Source organism: Puma concolor, chromosome C1, assembly GCF_028749965.1.
Source record: "Puma concolor isolate L17-30 chromosome C1, mPumCon1.1.hap2, whole genome shotgun sequence".
Taxonomy (NCBI): domain Eukaryota; kingdom Metazoa; phylum Chordata; class Mammalia; order Carnivora; family Felidae; genus Puma; species Puma concolor.
The window spans coordinates 107,822,274-107,839,635 of NC_141674.1; the positions used below are offsets into that span (position 1 = coordinate 107,822,274).

At 41.9% G+C, this 17,362-nt stretch overlaps 1 protein-coding gene across 1 annotated transcript; it reads left to right on the plus strand.

Moving 5' to 3' along the window:
• Positions 1–6,022: 6,022 nt before the first annotated feature.
• On the plus strand, positions 6,023–8,072 carry LOC147578368 (uncharacterized). The gene is made up of 2 exons (XM_086718264.1): positions 6,023–6,154; positions 7,481–8,072. The coding sequence occupies exon 2, from the start codon at positions 7,502–7,504 to the stop codon at positions 7,823–7,825; it is 324 nt and encodes a 107-aa protein (XP_086574390.1). The 5' UTR covers positions 6,023–6,154; positions 7,481–7,501; the 3' UTR covers positions 7,826–8,072.
• The last annotated feature ends 9,290 nt before the right edge of the window (positions 8,073–17,362 follow it).

The following is a 17,362-nucleotide window of genomic DNA, read 5'->3' on the forward strand; positions in this document are numbered from 1 at the left end:
AGGCCCCTGGGTGGGGATGGGGAAAGGCTTGAAAGACTCAGATAAGGATTCTTATTAGATCTCTCCCCCTGTTCTCTCAAGCACACCCTAAACAAGGACCTTCTTGTCTGGAGGATAAGTGGGGAGAAGTCCATTCCCTCAAGATACAGAAGAAACACAGACCTGGCTGGGAGACAAGGGCATTCTTTCCTAGGAAACCCCATCCTCCTTAGGCTCAAGGTATAGGTCAACACAGAGGCTCTTTGTTGCAATGATCCATTACATGCACTGTTCTCTGAGGATAGACTCTGGGCCCCAGGATACCTAGCCTGGATATGGAAAGAGATTAGATGATGGTAGAATAGGGAGGTCTTTGGGTGAGTCAGGCTGGGCCTGAGGCTCCCTCACAGACCAGGATGGTGCATGAACCAACCCCAGTGACATCTCTGTATCCAGAGGAGCTGACAGCCCAACACTCCTCTCTCCTGGGGCACCAGTCTGAAATTGGGTCCTCCACCTCCTCTGATATGATGCCCAGGCTTGAGCTTCCAGTTAGGCCACCTGTGAAAACTTAGCAGCCTCTCTATGGCAGCTATGAGGAAAGGGCTGTTTGTGAGTATGTGTGTCTTCATATTCTTTTGTGGGCTTGTATTACATTGCATGTGTCTATGGGTCTGCTGTTATATGTCTGTCTATTTTAAAGCTTGGGGTTTCCAAGATGTATGTGGCAATGGGGACTGCAACCTCAGGAGTGTGGTTTAAGATATACCTATGGCCCTTCAATCTTGGCTTTGGATGACCTTTCCAGTCATCCCTTCCACTCCTTACCCTCCACTCTTTCATGGATGACCTACCTCTCAGTTCTCCACCTTTTCCTTTTTTATTAACCATTTGAACAAAACTTACAGGGCTGAGGATTGGAATTTCAGAGCAAAGAAGACTGTTTATAAAAGCCCTTTAAAGGTACTCAAAGGCCTGTGAAATAATCTCCTTATTTAATATCACACTACTAATCTGAGGCAGTGCACATGCTCTATAGCATTGTTTCCAGTTCAGTTTGGCACCATTGCCCAGAAATGCCAATGCATTGGGCAGTCACAAACAGTGAGACAGAGGTCGGCCAGACTCCTTGACATCCAGTAACAGGGCCCAGCTTCCAGAGATGAGGGGCTAGTTAGTCTGAGTGAATGTAAGAGAGATTGGGTCTAAAGACCATGCCTCCCACCCTGGAATCCTGCTTATATATGTCTGCAATTCTCTATCCTTTCCTTTTTTCTAAGCCTCCTTCCCTGGGATTAGTCTTGCAGAATGAGGGATTACACTAGATATTCTCAGAAGTTCCTTCCAGACAAGGTGGGTTAGCCACAGTTCCTCTCTGCCACAGATACTAGGCAATGTGGAATGACCTGGGAACCCACTTAAAGACACTTAAAGAGCCCCAGGATTCATCCCAGACCAACTTAAATTGAATTTATAGAGGAAGAATCTGGGACCTCAATTTGAAACTTATTCTGATCAGCTGGAGATAGAAACCATTGCTATAGTGAATACCTAGGGGTATGAGCTACCCAATATCTACAAGGAGAGTTGAAACTTGCACACATCTGGCCACAGCATGAGGAGGAGGTGGACATGGTGGCAAAAATGGGGCTGAATACAAACTGGTTTTTGTGAGAAGTTTTATGTAATTACTCTATGTGAGAGTCAAATATTCTACTCCTCAGTCTAGGGGCACTACAAGACCAAGCAGTCTCTTATTTTCTCTCAATTAAATCCCCAAACACTGGCACCTAAAATACCCAGAATGGGGCTCTTGAGCATGGCTGAAGTAGCGGGGTTGTCTGATATATGTTACAGATACTATACTAGGAGAAGGTATATTTGGTATATTTCTCCTTTACCTAGGCATTACCTAAGCATTAAGAGGGAGAAATTCCACATTCCATAGTTTGTCCTGCAGACTAGAATAGTCCTGGATGAATAAACAAATAGAAGTGTTATGAATAAGGGAATAGCTCAGCTCTTTATAATGGAGTGGATAGGTAGATAGTAGTAATCAGAAGACAGGCAATGCTCATAACATATAGAAGAATATCCAGGTGGTGAATAAGACTTGGTCCCTGGCTATAACATACTCCTGATTTCTGGCCTGATGGGACATCCCAGAAGATCCACATGCCCATGGCTTGAAACTAGTTAGGAAGAGAGGGTGATGCCTGTGATCAATGTGCTTCCCCACCACCAGGGACCATCAAACTCATTCCTCCAAAATATGAAGCTTCCTGACCTGGAAGGCAAATCTAGAAGTATCTAGAAACCTAGGAATTACCCAAGCTATGCTAAACCCACCCATCATTATCCTCACATCTTGTCATAGGAACCCTGAGTTGTGTTAATACCTTTCCTCTATTCTCAAATGTTATATCTGTCAGAAAGAAAACCACTTACCAACTTGTATCAACATATCCATTCATCTGACAAACATTAATTGAGACCTAGCTATCTGTCAGGAACTGTGCTGGGTTTTGGAAATACAATGGTGAGCAAGGCAGACACTGTCTTGCCCACAAGGAGTTTGAGAGGCAATAGAGCTTATGAGAGCTTCAACATGTGAGGCACAGGGCACCATGGAAACCTATAGAAGAGGCAGTTAAGTGACTCAAGTCCTTAGAGGAGGTACCTACTCCCTCAGTGGGAGTTATCTGATGAATGGAGTAAGGAGGAGAGTGTTCCAGGAAGAGATAACAACAGGTATACTGTCATTAAACTGACATCATGACAGATAACCCAGAGAGGAGTATTTCCTCCTTACTTGAGCATCTTTCCTGGTTCCTAACCAGGTATGGTGCCAGGACTCCATCCTTACCCTGCTCTAATAAACTTCTTATCAATATTTTAGAAAAAAAACTTGAGAGGAAGCTGACCTAAATTTCAAGTGACTTCAAGTTATGAGGGAGGATTGAAGAACAGAGTCCTATTTAACATGGGTTAGAATAATGGACCTAATCTGACAAGATAAAATGTAATTAAGATAAATGTGAAGTTCTGAGTTTAAGTTAAGGATCTCCTCTACTTGTAGATGAGTGGATGCATGGAGAACCACACATACAGAGAAGTTTGGTTGATTAAAATCTTAGCACGGGGCGAGTGCGGCACATGGTGATTGAGCTCTTGTTCTTCATTATTAGTCATGATAGTGTTGCTGTGCTTGGTCCAGACAGTGGTGCAGACAGTGCACAAATGGGAGTGAGGCTGGAGGATGATGTGTCATTCCACTATGTGTCAGACACCACTGGAGACAGGAAACTTACATCCTTCCTTATACTCACAACTTGAAAAGATATTATTATTCCCTCCAATTTATAAACAGTGTCACACACACACATACACACACTCACACACTCACACACACACACACACACACACACACACAAATCTAGTGAGGTTAACTAATGTGGTCACACATCTAAGATCTAATAATGCTAGAATCCAAGCCCAGGCTTATCTTGCTCCAAAACTTGGTCTCCCTTACTGTGGAAAGAAGAATAATGTTTGTTTGTTTGTTTGTTTGTTTGTTAAAGTTTATTTATTTTGAGAGAGGAGAGTTCATGTGCAAGCGAGCAAGTAGGAGAGGGACGGGGCGGCGGGGGAGGGGGGAGCAGTTTCTGCATTGCCAGAACAGAGCCCCATGTGGGGCTCAAACTCATAAATCATGAGATCATGACCTGAGCTAAAGTTAGCCACTCAACTGACTGAGCCACCCAGGCACCCCTTAAAAGGAGTAGCATGTTGCTTTCTTTTATTTATAAGGCTTTATTTCAGGAACAGTAGAACTCAAGAGCTTAAATCCAATGGATGGAAACCATTTCTGGCTAGAAATAAAGAGGATAATTTGATTGTCACAACTGTGTAGAAATGGAACACACTGTTACTCTCATATTCAATAAACATTTATTCAAATACTGAGTTTTTACTGTGTGCCAGGCATTATTCTGGGTGCTTGGGACACATTGGTGAATGAAATAAAAATGCTTATTCTCAAGGAACTGATATTCTAGCAGATGAAAACACAATAAAAATGGACATGTTTTAAAAATATATACAACATATTAAAATATACAAACAGCTCTGGAGATAAGAACAAATTCAGCAATGGAGATGTTTTGGTGGGCATCCCAGACAGTGTAAGAAAGGGAGGGGAACTGAGCTCAATATGTGGAAAAAAAGGCCCCAGGAGGTGTGCAACTGTGAGCCAGTACACAGGAATAGAAAGGGCATAGGAGAGGCATTCTGAGACAGGATTTGGACCCCAGCTCCACCACTTACTAGTAGAGAGGTCTTAGCTTTGGCAGTTTCCCTGACACAAGGTTCCTTCATTTATAAAATGTGGCTAAAAGAAAAATACGCTTGTGTCACTCGGAGGATTAAATACATCATTTAAGTTATATATACCTTGTATACTACAAAGCACTACAAATACATTGCCTTTAGCAGTGAGATGTCACCCCTAAGGAGAGAAGTACAGGGAAGAGATGACAATCGGCCTATCAGATGAGGTTGGTTGCAAAGCCAGGCTAAGTCCAGGTCCAAGCAAAGGCTGGTTGGGTGGACAGGCAGAGGGAGAGCACAAACATGAATGAAAGTGGGGAAGTGGTCAGCTGGGGCAAGCCAGGGGAGGCACAGAGGAGCAGGATTGAGGACTGAAGGGATGCTGGAGGGCAGATGGGAGCAGGTTGGAGTGATGGGTGGTGGGAAAGGCTCAGGTGGGACACTCTAGGAGGAAGGGATTTGGGGACAGTTTGCTCAGATGTCAGGGCCAATGTTGGCTTCCAGGGTAGTGAGATGAGGCACTATCACAAATGGTCATCACTGTGTTGATGCCACCCCGCCAGTTTGCCAGCAGCATGGTTCCTTGGGTCAGCCAGGAGAAGAGGAAGTGCCAGGGAGGGGAGGCTCTCAATTAATCAGAAATACTTTTAAGGATTGAGTCGAGGTTAGGCCCTTCGTCACAGAAAGGCCTTGTGACTGGAGCCAGCCTGGATAAGAAAGCTGGATTGGGCAATCAGTTAACTAATCATTTATTTCCACAGCATCTCATCACATTCTTCAGAGGTTTGTTTTGTTCAGTCAGAAATCCTGGAGGTGTTTCCAGTGAGTAGAGTCTGAATCTCCTGCAGTAAAGCAGGGTTTCCTGCCCTTACCACTAGTGACATTTTGGTTGGAATAATTCTCTGTCATGGGAGCACATTGTAGGGTGTTAACTAGCACCTCTGGCTTCTACCCAGTAGATGACAGTATCAAACACAACCCCCTCCCCACCAGCTGTGAGGTTCAAAGAAGTTGAATACTTTGGTGAGGTCCCTAAAGCCTCTTTTCTCAACCATTATGCTATACAGTAAACACACCCCCCCCCCCCCGCCTGCCAACTTAGACCTGTAGATTTTCACAAAAGCCATGTAGATCCAAAGGTCCAAATGGAACCATATGATTTCACTCATATGTGGAATTTAAGAAACAAAACAAACAAGCAAAGGGGAAGAAAAAAAAAGAAGAGAGACAAACAAACCAAGAAACAGACTCAACTATTGAGAGCAAACTGATGGTTGGCGAAGGGAGGAATGGGTGAAATAGGTGATGGGATTTAAGGAGTGCACTTGCTGTAAGGAGCAGTGGGTGTTGTATGGAAGTGTTAAGTCACTATATTGTACACCTCAAACTAATATAACACTGTTAATTAACTGAAATTATAATAAAAACATTAAAAAACCCAACCACAAAGGTCTGGATAGAAAATTACTATCTAAGGTGGAAAGAAAGGAGAGGCTGTGTGACCAGGTCCTTAAGCATGAATAGAAAATCTTTCCATAGAAAAAAGGCAGCAGAGGACTCCAGAAATGAGTATGTCCATTTCTACCTACCACAGTCCCCAATGGAAACAGGTACTTTCCTAGCTGGGAGGAGCTACCCTGAGTCCCTAGAGGGAGGCAGGGAGGAGCTGCCACTCATCACCTGTCACAGGACCATGTGGGTGGCAGGAGGCGGTCCTGTCATCTCCAGGTCCTGTCTCACAGGCTGGGGCAGAGCCCAAGGCCAGGATAAAAGGGACTTGGGAACAGAGCCCCTCCATGCATTCTTCTCCTGAGGTACTGACAGACCCAGTGCTGCCTGTGCACCGGTAAGTGCCCCTGGGAAAGAGAGCAGAGCCTTCTACAGAGGGAGCTCAGACAGAGCAGGGGACAGAGGCTTGGGCTCTGGTTTGAAGGACAAGGATGAGGACCCAGAAAATCTGAATCAGGAGGGCCAGGGTGGGATGGGTGAGAAAGACCGAAAGCAACTAGGAAGATTTGTGTGCTATACGCTAGAGTTTTAGAGACAGCAGTAGCTGGGTGTGTTTCTCTGGTGTTAGGAAATAAAAACATTGATGGCTAGATTATGCTAGAGTGGGTTACATAGTGGGAATATAGTTTTGGAAATACAGCTGGGCCCAAGTGCAGGAACAGTGTGTTGAGGATGTTGGTACTTAAGAGAGAATCAGAGACACCTGTGGATCTGTTTAGACTCCAACAAGAATTCTTCGGAATTGAGGGCACACTGGAGCTGAGAAGCCCTGGGATGTTCCGGAAAACAGGCCGTGGGAGGGGGACTACATGGATTAGAGCACTGGGTTGGGAGTCGAGGAGTCTGAGAATGGAACTGTGACAAGCTAGTGAATAGCACTGGGATAGTGGATTTGCCTCTTTTCCTTTCAGTTTCTTCATTTATAAATTGAGTCGGTTGGGACAAATTAATTCCAAGGCCCTTTGCAATTGTGATTTTCTATATTCTGCAAAACCAAAAACATCAGAAATCCTTCCAAGAGAGAATGTTTTTGCTTTTTCCTTGAAGAGGCTTTCTGTGCTAAAATGGTCCCTAAACTGGATGTTTGCAAGATTCTTGGTGACACGGGAAAATGAATGCTGGCCTGGGGTCAATTTATTTCATGTCTTTTTCTCTGACACCAAGGAAGTGGTAATGAGCATCAACTTTCTTTTTTTTTTTTTTTTTTTTTTTAATTTTTTTTTCAACGTTTATTTATTTTTGGGACAGAGAGAGACAGAGCATGAATGGGGGAGGGGTAGAGAGAGAGGGAGACATAGAATCGGAAACAGGCTCCAGGCTCTGAGCCATCAGCCCAGAGCCTGACGCGGGGCTCGAACTCACAGACCGCGAGATCGTGACCTGGCTGAAGCCGGACGCTTAACCGACTGCGCCACCCAGGCGCCCCTCAACTTTCTTTATATATTTGGAGGTGACATTGTTGACAAATGGGGTTTGAAATGTGACTGTGTGAAAGAAGACATGTGGTACACCAGTAAGAGTGATAAAAATGTCAGAGATGATTTTATGTCTGATCTCAAGACTTTCAAAATAAGGCGCTAGAAATGATACTGAAAACAGGAAGGGGTGGGGTGGGGGGTTCTGGGCTCTGTGTCCTGGGTCTGACTGTGTGACTCTCCCTCAGCTCCTGACCCTGCCTGCAGAGATGTCCTGCCAGCAGAACCAGCAGCAGTGCCAGCCCCCTCCCAAATGCCCCCCCAAGTGTCCTGCCCCCAAGTGCCCCCCCAAGTGTCCCCCAAAGTGCCCTCCAGTCTCTTCCTGCTGTGGCTCCAGCTCTGGGGGTGGAGGCTGCTGTAGCTCTGGGGGCGGGGGCTGTTGTAGCTCTGGGGGTGGTGGCTGCTGTCTGAGCCACCACAGGCGACGCAGATCCCACCGCCACAGGCACCAGAGCTCTGACTGCTGCAGCCAGCCCTTGGGGGGCTCCAGCTGCTGTGGAGGGAGCAGTCAGTCATCTGGAGGCTGCTGCTGAAGTGGATTCTGAGCCAAGAAGAGCAGAAATAGAGGCAGAAAGGAGCAAGGTCATCTTTCTTGGGTCTGCCTGCACTGCTGAGACATTTCAGTGAAGACTTCAAACCATGTTCTCAAGAATCTTCTTACCTGGAATCCAGAAATCTGTGCCTTCTTAAACACTCATTTTCTGAACTCTGATCCCATGTCTGCAGCCTGCCTGCCCTGGGAACCCCAGATAATGATTCCTATGCCATTCCACAGATGATTTCTTTGGTAGTCCCCTACCTGAAGCAAAACAATAAAATAATCTACTCATCATCTTGTTCTAGCTTGCTTTTCTCTTGCTTATAACTGTGCTGGGAGAGATGAGCATGTCTGATCTCAGCTCTGTCTCCTCTTGTCATCTGGGCCCTGAAGCAGCATTGCTTGTTTTTGAAGGGATGCAAAAATTCTCTACTTTCAAGTTCTTCCAGTTGGACTAATAATTCAATCAACACGAGACAGATTAACAAGAGAAAAAGCCCAAGTTTTATTAAGCGTGCACAGAGGCCCAATAATGAAATTGAGGCTCAAGGAAGTGACCAAGGCAGGCAGTTTTATACTTTTCAGACACAGAGATAATAAATCTGTGAGGCATTGACAGGACAAAGAAAGCTTAATGTTGGGAGCTTCAATTCGTAAGGGATTCTAAACAGATTTTGGTCCGGGGTGGTAAATTAGTAAAAAGTAACAAGGGTTATCATACGGCCTCCTCTGCCCTAAATTTCCCACCTCTGGTGAGAAATTTCTCACCTCTGGTGATAAGGGTGTCTCCTTCTCTCCTGCTACAGGGAGGGTACCTTTGACATGGGAGATGTATTCCTTCTCTCAGAGGGGCGGAGGAAGGTCTGAGTGTCCTTCTTGCACAGGCTGTCTCTGAAGTAGCTTTAATTGGAAGTAATCATTATGCCATTGTGGCACATGTCGGGGCCCTCCACAGTCCCTCCACACCCTGGGCCTCCACAGTCCCATCCTCTGACACTTCCCTGCAAGTTTCACAAATTAAAGCCAAGCTGGTGACTGGGGAGGGAGAAAGCAGGGCAATAAATGAGGTAAGAGATCTACAAACAGCAGACAGACCACAGTTTAGAATGAAGATTAATGAACAGAGAAGAACAAATGGAAGCATACCCTCAACCTGGAAATAGATGGGTCCAGCAGAAAGTCTGTGCTTCATCTGTCTAATGAAGAACATGAATCCTTTCTTTTAGCAGATTCAGGTGAGATTAATCTGTCCTGTTGGGTTTATAGAGAAGCAACACTGTCCACTGATGTCGCCCAGGTTCCTCTGTGCAGGGCAGTCCATGGGCCCAGAGCACGATGACTTTGGAGTACCACAGAGGCTACGCTGCTAAGTTCTGATTGGAGTATTTTCAAAGTTTGCATAGTGATACTGAACTCTTGTTATAGAGAGTTCTAGGATTGCTTTTTCTAATTTATAATCTCCAAAATTTGGGAATAAGACCCTCAATGCTGAAAAGAACTTGGAATAATGATATAACAGTGGATTTTCTACAATGGGCATGTTTATGTAGCACAATTTTATGAACAAAGAAGCCCAAGTTTATAATTTGCCTGGCATTTAGGGTGGAGTACTTAGTGACAAAAATATCCAGGTACCCAAGTCCACATCATCCTGACCATTTAGGTGGGAAAACTTTGTAGACCTTATTGCCACATAACATAAAGAGACCAGTGTGGTTTATGACAAAGTTAGATCTGAACCTGTAACTTTCAAAGTGTGGAGTGTTCTGTGACCTTTGATAATGTGAATATCCACACATCTCCATTTTTCACATCCTGTCAATCTATGAGAGCAGAACAGTTGCTAAAAAGGTGATGTAGGAGGCCTGTAGTTTAGTTCTGGCAGCGATAAATTTAGTTTTGTCACCTAGCCAAGTGCATCCAGAGTTTTGATGGACTCAAATATAGTTTGTGGAATTGGGTAGTCTAACAAGGGGGTAGCTGAGGTATCCTGTATTGTACAGGGTTGATGTATAAAACATTTGGTGATTTGGCAAATGTCTATGCTAGAGTTATTTTTAATTTCCTTGCTAAGTTTAAAAATGCTATTTTTAGTATCAAACCACAGGATTTGGTTGCAATAAAGTTTTGGTGTATCTCCCAGGAAAAGTCCAGTGACAAGTCTGTTTTCAATGCAAAGGGGAAATTTTTCAACTATTGCCTTTACTCTGACAAGGGATAGTCCTTGAGATTCTGTAGAGATTTTCTGGAGCCCAAGTAGCTCACCAGGGAAAGAAGCAGAATGATGTTCTTCTGGTTGTGAATACCATACCTTGTCATCTGTCCATCTTCCATGCTCAGGCAACCAGGGGTTCACATCTGCAGGAGTAAAGACTAGCTCAGGTTCTTTTCCATTAGCTAGATGTTGACATAGCCAACAGTCAGACTGATTTGTTAATGTGGCAGGGTTTGGTCAACTGGCATAAGGAAGTGTTTGGTCCGTGCCTGACCTATTGAAAAACAGAGGGTTAGTAAGAGCAAGACACAGATTGGAAAGGACCCTATAGTGGAGACTTAAAGAGAGGAAGTAGGATAGACAAGCACTCCTCAGTCAGCCTCCCAACAAATAATCTTTAAAATAGGAGAAAGGATTAAAAAGTATATACATATACTTTTTTAGTATTAAAAAATATATAAGTCCAGGAGTTTAAAAAAAGGAGGAGGTAGGTAAAAGAGTAGTTTCTTTATCAGTGCTTTTAGGAAAAACTGTCTACATCATGGTGATGTTGCTTCTGGGACCTGGGACTTGGCCCTATTTTCAGGTCACCTGTAGGACATGGTCTCCCAGTTGCCTTGCAGGTGTTGATTTGGGTCTGTTTGGTACAGTTTGCATGAATCCAGCAGGATTTCTCTTATATTCTGATGGCATGTAGGTTGTCATTAACACCTCACAGAGCCTTTCCCAACAAGGTACCAGCATGTCTTTTATTCTAAAGACCTTGTTGTAGACACTTCCCTTGTTGAAAGTACCCATCAGTTGGTGGAGGCAATGCCTCTTTTACCTGTTGATGGTATGCTTCAAGTAAACAAGTTAATCCTTATATAGTTAGTCATATCATAAAATTTCTCACTTCATCCCTGAATGAAAAGTTCAGAGGTGCAAGTAGATATTGGACCACCAAACACTATTTCAAAAGGGGTCAATCCATGCCTCCTTTCGGAGTATTAATAAGGGCAAAGGGCGATGCTTCTGGCCATTTAAGTCCAATTTTTGACTAATCTTCTCTAAGGTCTTTTTTATGTAAATATTTTTAAGTTCCACTTGCTCTGATTGAGGATGATATGAGGTATGTGATTTAATGAGTGCCCAGAGTTTTTGCAACTCTGTGGTTTATCTCTGCTGTAAAGTGAGTTCCTTGGTCTAACTCAGTCACTGAAGGAATGCCAAAATAAGGAATAATCTCAGTTATTAATTTCTTTACAACTGTTGTGGCATCAGCATGTCCAGTTGGATACCACTCTCCATCTACTAAACATGCAGACAATGATCAACCAGTGAGAACAGACCAAATCTGGGGGCAAATCTATAAAATCCAGCATGGGTCTAGGAGATCTTCCCGGGGCACACCGATTTCTTCCAGAGAGTTGGTGAGGTTTATAAGTAGTGCACTTGGAAATAATTTGTGGATGTCAGGGCAAAACCAATTGTCTTATTTCTTTCATTATTCTGTTTGCACCTATGTCCCATTTGGTGGGAGATAAGTGCAAGCCAAAAGGTTAAAAGAAAAGGGGATAGAGGAAGCTCATTTGGCCTAACACATAATCCATCTAATAATTGTTTGGCACTCTTGTGTCCAAGTGTCCTTTTCAGATTTGGGCATTTGCCTGATAGTTAATATCAGTGAGGAATATAGGTCGGGTTAGAAACTGGGTGGAGAAAGGATAAGGGGGTTCATGTGGGACTGTGTATTGGGCAGCTGTCAGCCCTACCATTTCCTAAAGATACAATGTCAGTTTCATCTGTATGGGCTGAACAGTGAGCACCGGCAACTTTAGAAAGGAGTGGAACAGGGCAGCAATTACATGCCCATTAGCAACAGGAGTACTTGTACTTGCAGAAGTTAAGAATCCAAGCGATTTACAAACTGATCCTCCCATAAATACCAATAAAGAAGCTGCTTAGAATGAGAACTGCCTAAAAAATTTTCCAAATATGGAAGTTTTTCCTATTCAAAAGATCCACCATCTGGCCACTGCCAAGTGGGATCAGCATTAGTATATTGTTTTTCCAGTAGCAACACAATTGTTCCTATACAATCCAATAAGCCTCTCTGTGGAAAGACCCAGAGGCAACTTTTCAGGCTTTACCATGGATGCAAGAGGTGTCCAAAGAGGGCATAGATGATGTAGCCCCCATGACCTAAGTTTTACTCCAAGAAAAGTTTAAGAATGCAAAGACTTCCATTGCACAGATGGTTAAGAATTATGTGGTGTCTACTATGTCTCTGATGTCCCACAAATGGGAGACATCTCCAGTCACAGATCTGCAAATCTCTGACAGTGGTCAGGTGTTACTGGAATGGGATTTTTCCTGCACTGTCAAGCAATGAAGTCTGGGACAACAAAGGCCCTTATGGGCTGGCATCCATTATGACAAACCCCTAGAGTTCACATGGCCAACAGAGAGAGTGTTGCTTGTAAAGACGTGTCTTGGATCCCCAGTCTATTCCAAGGGCCACTGGGGTGTACCTCGATAAGTGGTAAGTGCACCCTCCAGATGGCAGAGACCAGAGACATTATTCTGACTGGTCACAAAGCCAACATCTTAGGACATAGAGCAAGATGAAAGGGAAAACCTCATCTGCTTTTTCTTATATGCACATTAATAGTGTTGGCCAAGCTTTAGGTGTCTTGGAGTCACGGTGATACCTGAGAGGGATATGTCACAGAGTTGGGGATTTTGTGGGTTTTTTTGTGTACCTCAATGCATGAAGTTTGTTTTGGCAGGTGACCTAGTGTCAATCTAATCCATTCCTTGATCAACTTATTCTGACCCAGGAATTTTTGGGTTAGGTAGCGAGCACTCTAACAGCTTTTAAGTGCTAGACTCTTGCCCACCAATTTTGTGGTTTTGGCTTCCAAAGTGTTCCTTAGCAACTGCCTTTGCCTCATGTGCACATTAATACACATAAAAGTTTGTCCGAATGGACACTGGTCTGATGAGAACCGCAAACTTATCAATCTGTGGGACCAGCTTGAATAGCAGGCTCAAAGGGTCTACACCTGTGCTCTGCCCTGTGATAATTCCTTTTTATGACAAACAACATAAAAGACACAAAGAAAAAAAAAGACTATCTCTCGGAGGAAATGGATCAGCAACCAAAGATCACTCTACTAATTTTTTACCAAGGATTACTAAGCGCAAGGAACCAGTTGCACAACATGTTCTGCTGATCTGAATTTAGAGAGAAAGAGTCACCACTCTCGCTCCACTGGACTATGCAGATGGAGATTTGGGAAGGCAACATGGTAAGAAATCTTACCTTCTGCTAGCTATAGGTCAGATATCCCAGAATCTCTCAGCTTTGGCAGCCAGAGCAAGCAGTGTCCAGCAAATTAAAGTGTCCTGCTGACCATGCCAACTGAAGGAAGGAAAAACCTTTTATATCTTTTAAGGTCTTCCAGATGGACTAAAAATTAAACTTACCTGAGACAGATTAACAGGAGAGAAAACCAAAGTTGTATTACATGTACACAGAGGCCCAGGGATGAAATTGTGGGGTGTGGGGTGGGATTCTGGGGTTGCTGGTGTATGTTGTGGCTGACTCTTGCCTGGAAAGACAAACACAAGGTCCTGACTGGATAGCTGCCCAGTCCTCTGAGAATTCCCTGTCCCTCCCTTGGCTCTCCACATTCAGGACTAATTCTTCATCTTCACTGGTTCCAGCCTGCTAAAAGTGATTGTTTAAAAAACCTTATTTTTTTGCATAATAAAACCTCTAGTTCAAAGAAGAGACTGGGACAAACATAACCAATGAGACAAATAAATAGCACAGAGACCCTTTTGTGTGAAAGAATTTAAAATATGTTTAGGGGTACCTGGGTGGCTCAGTCAGTTAAGCCTCTGACTTTGGCTCAGGTCATGATCTCATGGTTTGTGAATTTGAGCCCTGCATCAGGCTCTAGGCTGACAGCTTAGAGCCTGGAGCCTGCTTCAGATTCTGTGTGTGTCTCTCTCTCTGCCCCTCCCTTGCCCACACTCTGTCTCTGTCCCTCTCAAAAATAAATAAGCATTAAAAAATTTAAATATGTTTAAACGAGGCACATAGGTCAGTAGAGAAAGGATGGCTTGTTCAATAAATAGAATTGGGAAAAACCACATTGCGTTCTTTAATAAAATGAGTTTCAGGTAGATTAAAGAGTAAATTTTTAAATCTAATCACTAAGTACAACTCATAATGGAGAAATGGTTTACATATAAAAGAAACAGAACATTTAAATGTCAAAGGGAAATTTTAATAAAACTGAATCCATCAAAATAAAATTTTAGCGATACAAAATCATGCAAACAAAACAAAAGAGGAAGCCAACATACCTTATGTAAAATATTCAATAAATATTTATTAAGTAGCTAATACATTCAGGCACATATTTAGGCAGTTGAGATACATTAGTGAACAAACAGAAAAAAGATCCCTGCACTCACAGGTTTATTTTTATTGAAAGATTTTTAATGACTACTATTTCAGAAGTTTCATGTAATAAAATATACATTCATTATGTATTATAAAACTCTGATATTAAAATTTTTATTCATAAATTTTCATTACACTTTTTTTTTCTTTCTTTCAAGTTTTTATTTAAATTCAAGTTAGTCAATATACAGTGTAGTATTAGTTTTAGGGGTAAAATTCACTTACATACAGCACCCTGTGCTCATCAAAAGTTCATACCCACCACCTATTTAACACCCCCTCCCACCTCCACGTTGGTAACCCTCAGTTTGCTCTCTATAGTTAAGTATCTGTTTTATGGTTTGCCTCCATCTCTTATTCTTCCCCCATACATTCATCTATTTTGTTCCTTAAATTCCACATATGAGTGAAATCATATGATATTTTTCCTTCTCTGACTGACTTATTTCACTTAGCATAATATATTCCAGCTCCCTCCATGTCATTGCAAATGCCAAGATATTATACTTTTGGATGGCTAAGTAATAGTCTGTTGTGTATATATACCATGTCTTCTTTATCCATTCATCAGTCTGTGGGCACTTGGGCTCTTTCCATAGTTTGGCTATTGGTGATAATGCTGCTATAAACATCAGGGTGCATGAACCCCTTTGAATCTCTATTTTTGTATCCTTGGGTAAATACCTAGGAGTGCAATTGTTGGATCCTAGAGTAGTAGTCCTATTTTTAACTTTTTGTGGAACCTCCGTACTGTTTTCCAGAGTGGCTGCACCAGTTTGCATTCCCACCAACAGTGTAAGAGGGTTCCCCTTTCTCCACATCCTCATTAACATTTTTTTGTTTCCTGTGTTGTTAATTTTAGCCATTCTGAGAGATGTGAGGTAATATTGTAGTTTTGTTTTGCACTTTCCTGATGATGAGTGATGTTGAGCATCTTTTCATGTGTCTGTTAGCCATCTGGATGTCTTCTTTGGAAAAATGTCTATTCATGTCTTCTGCCCATTTTTTGACTGGATTATTTGTTTTTTGGATGTTAAATTTGGTAAGTTCTTTATAGATTTTGGAACTAACCCCTTATCAGATATTTCATTTGCAAATATCTTCTCTTGTTCTGTAGGCTGCCATTTAGTTTTTGTTGATTGTTTTCTTTGCTGTGCAGAAGCTTTTTATCTTGATGAGGTCCCAATAATTTATTTTTTCTTTTGTCTCCCTTGCCTCAGGGGATATATCTAGTAAGAACTTGCTGTGGCTGTTGTCAAAGAGGTTTCTGTCTTTGTTCTCTAGGATTTTGATGGTTTCCTGTCTCACGTTTAGGTGTTTTATCCATTTTGAATTTGTTAATTTGTTTTTGTGTATGGTGTAAAAAAGTGGTCCAGTTCCATTCTTCTGCATATTGCTGTCCAGTTTTCCCAACACCATTTGTTGAAGAGACTGTCTTTTTTCCAATGGATATTCTTTCAACCTTTGTCAAAGATTAGTTGACTTTATAGTTGTGGGTCAATTTCTGGGCTTTCCATTCTGTTTCATTCATCTCTGTGTCTGATTTTGTGCTAGTACCATACTGTCTTGAGGACTACAGCTTTGTAATATAGTGTAAAGTCCAGAATTGTGATACCTCCAGTTTTACTTTTCTTTTTCAGGATTTCTTTGACTATTCAGGGTCTTTTGTGGTTCCATCCAAATTTTAGGATTGTTTGTTTTAGCTCTGTGGAAAATGCTGGTATTTTGATAAGGATTGCATTAAATGTGTAGATTGCTTTGGTAATATAGACATTTTAACAATATCTGTTGTTCTAATTCATGAGCATGGGATGTTTTTCCATTTCTTTTTGTCATTTTCAGTTTCTTTCATCAGTGTTTTTTAGTTTTCAGAGTACAGGTCTTTTATCTCTTTGGTTAGGATTATTCCTAGGTATCTTATGGTTTTGGACAAACTATATTTTAAACCAAGGAGTATAAAAAGTGATGAAGAAAGGTACTATATCATAATAAAGGGATCTACCCAATAAGAAGATCTAACAATTGTTAATGTTTATGCCTCCAACTTAGAGTGACCCAAATATATAAAACAATTAATAACAAACATAAAGGAACTCATTTACAATAATACAATAAAAGTAGGGGACTTTAACACCTCACTTACGTTAACGGACAGATCATCTAAACAGAAAATCAACTAGAAACACTTGTTGAATGACGCAAGGGACCAGATGGACTTCACAGATATATTCAGAATGTCTCATCCTAAAGCAGCAGAATATACATTCTTTTCAAGTGCACATGAGATTCTCCAAAATAAATCACATCCTGGGTCACAAATCAGGCCTCATAAATACAAAACAATTGAGATCATACATTACCTTTTAAATAAAATTATATTTTAAATTATTTAAAACAATCTCAAACATAAGCAACCTTATTGAAAGAATGTGGTAATTGCAGGAGGCTTTAATACTCCACTTACAACAATGGACAGATCATCTAGACACAGAATCAGTAAAGAAACAATGGCCCTGAATGATACATTGGGCCAGATGGAATTGGCAGATATATTTAGAACTCTACATCTCAAAACAGCTAAATATACTTTCTTCTTGAGTGCACATGGAACATTCTCCAAGATAGGTCACATACTGGGTCACAAAACAACTCTCAATAAATATAAAAGAATTGAGATCATGCCATGCACACTTTCAGATCGCAATGCTATGAAACTTGAAATCAATCATAGGAAAAAGTCTAGAAAACCTCCAAAAACATGGAGGTTAAAGAACATCTTACTAAAGAACGGATGGGTCAAGCAGGCAATTAGAGAAAAAATGAAAAGATATATGGAAACAAATGAAAATGAAAATACA

What these genes read in the sequence shown, in the direction of transcription:
- LOC147578368 (XM_086718264.1), top strand. Translation starts at nt 7,502, where the DNA reads ATGTCCTGCCAGCAGAACCAGCAGCAGTGCCAGCCCCCTCCCAAATGC.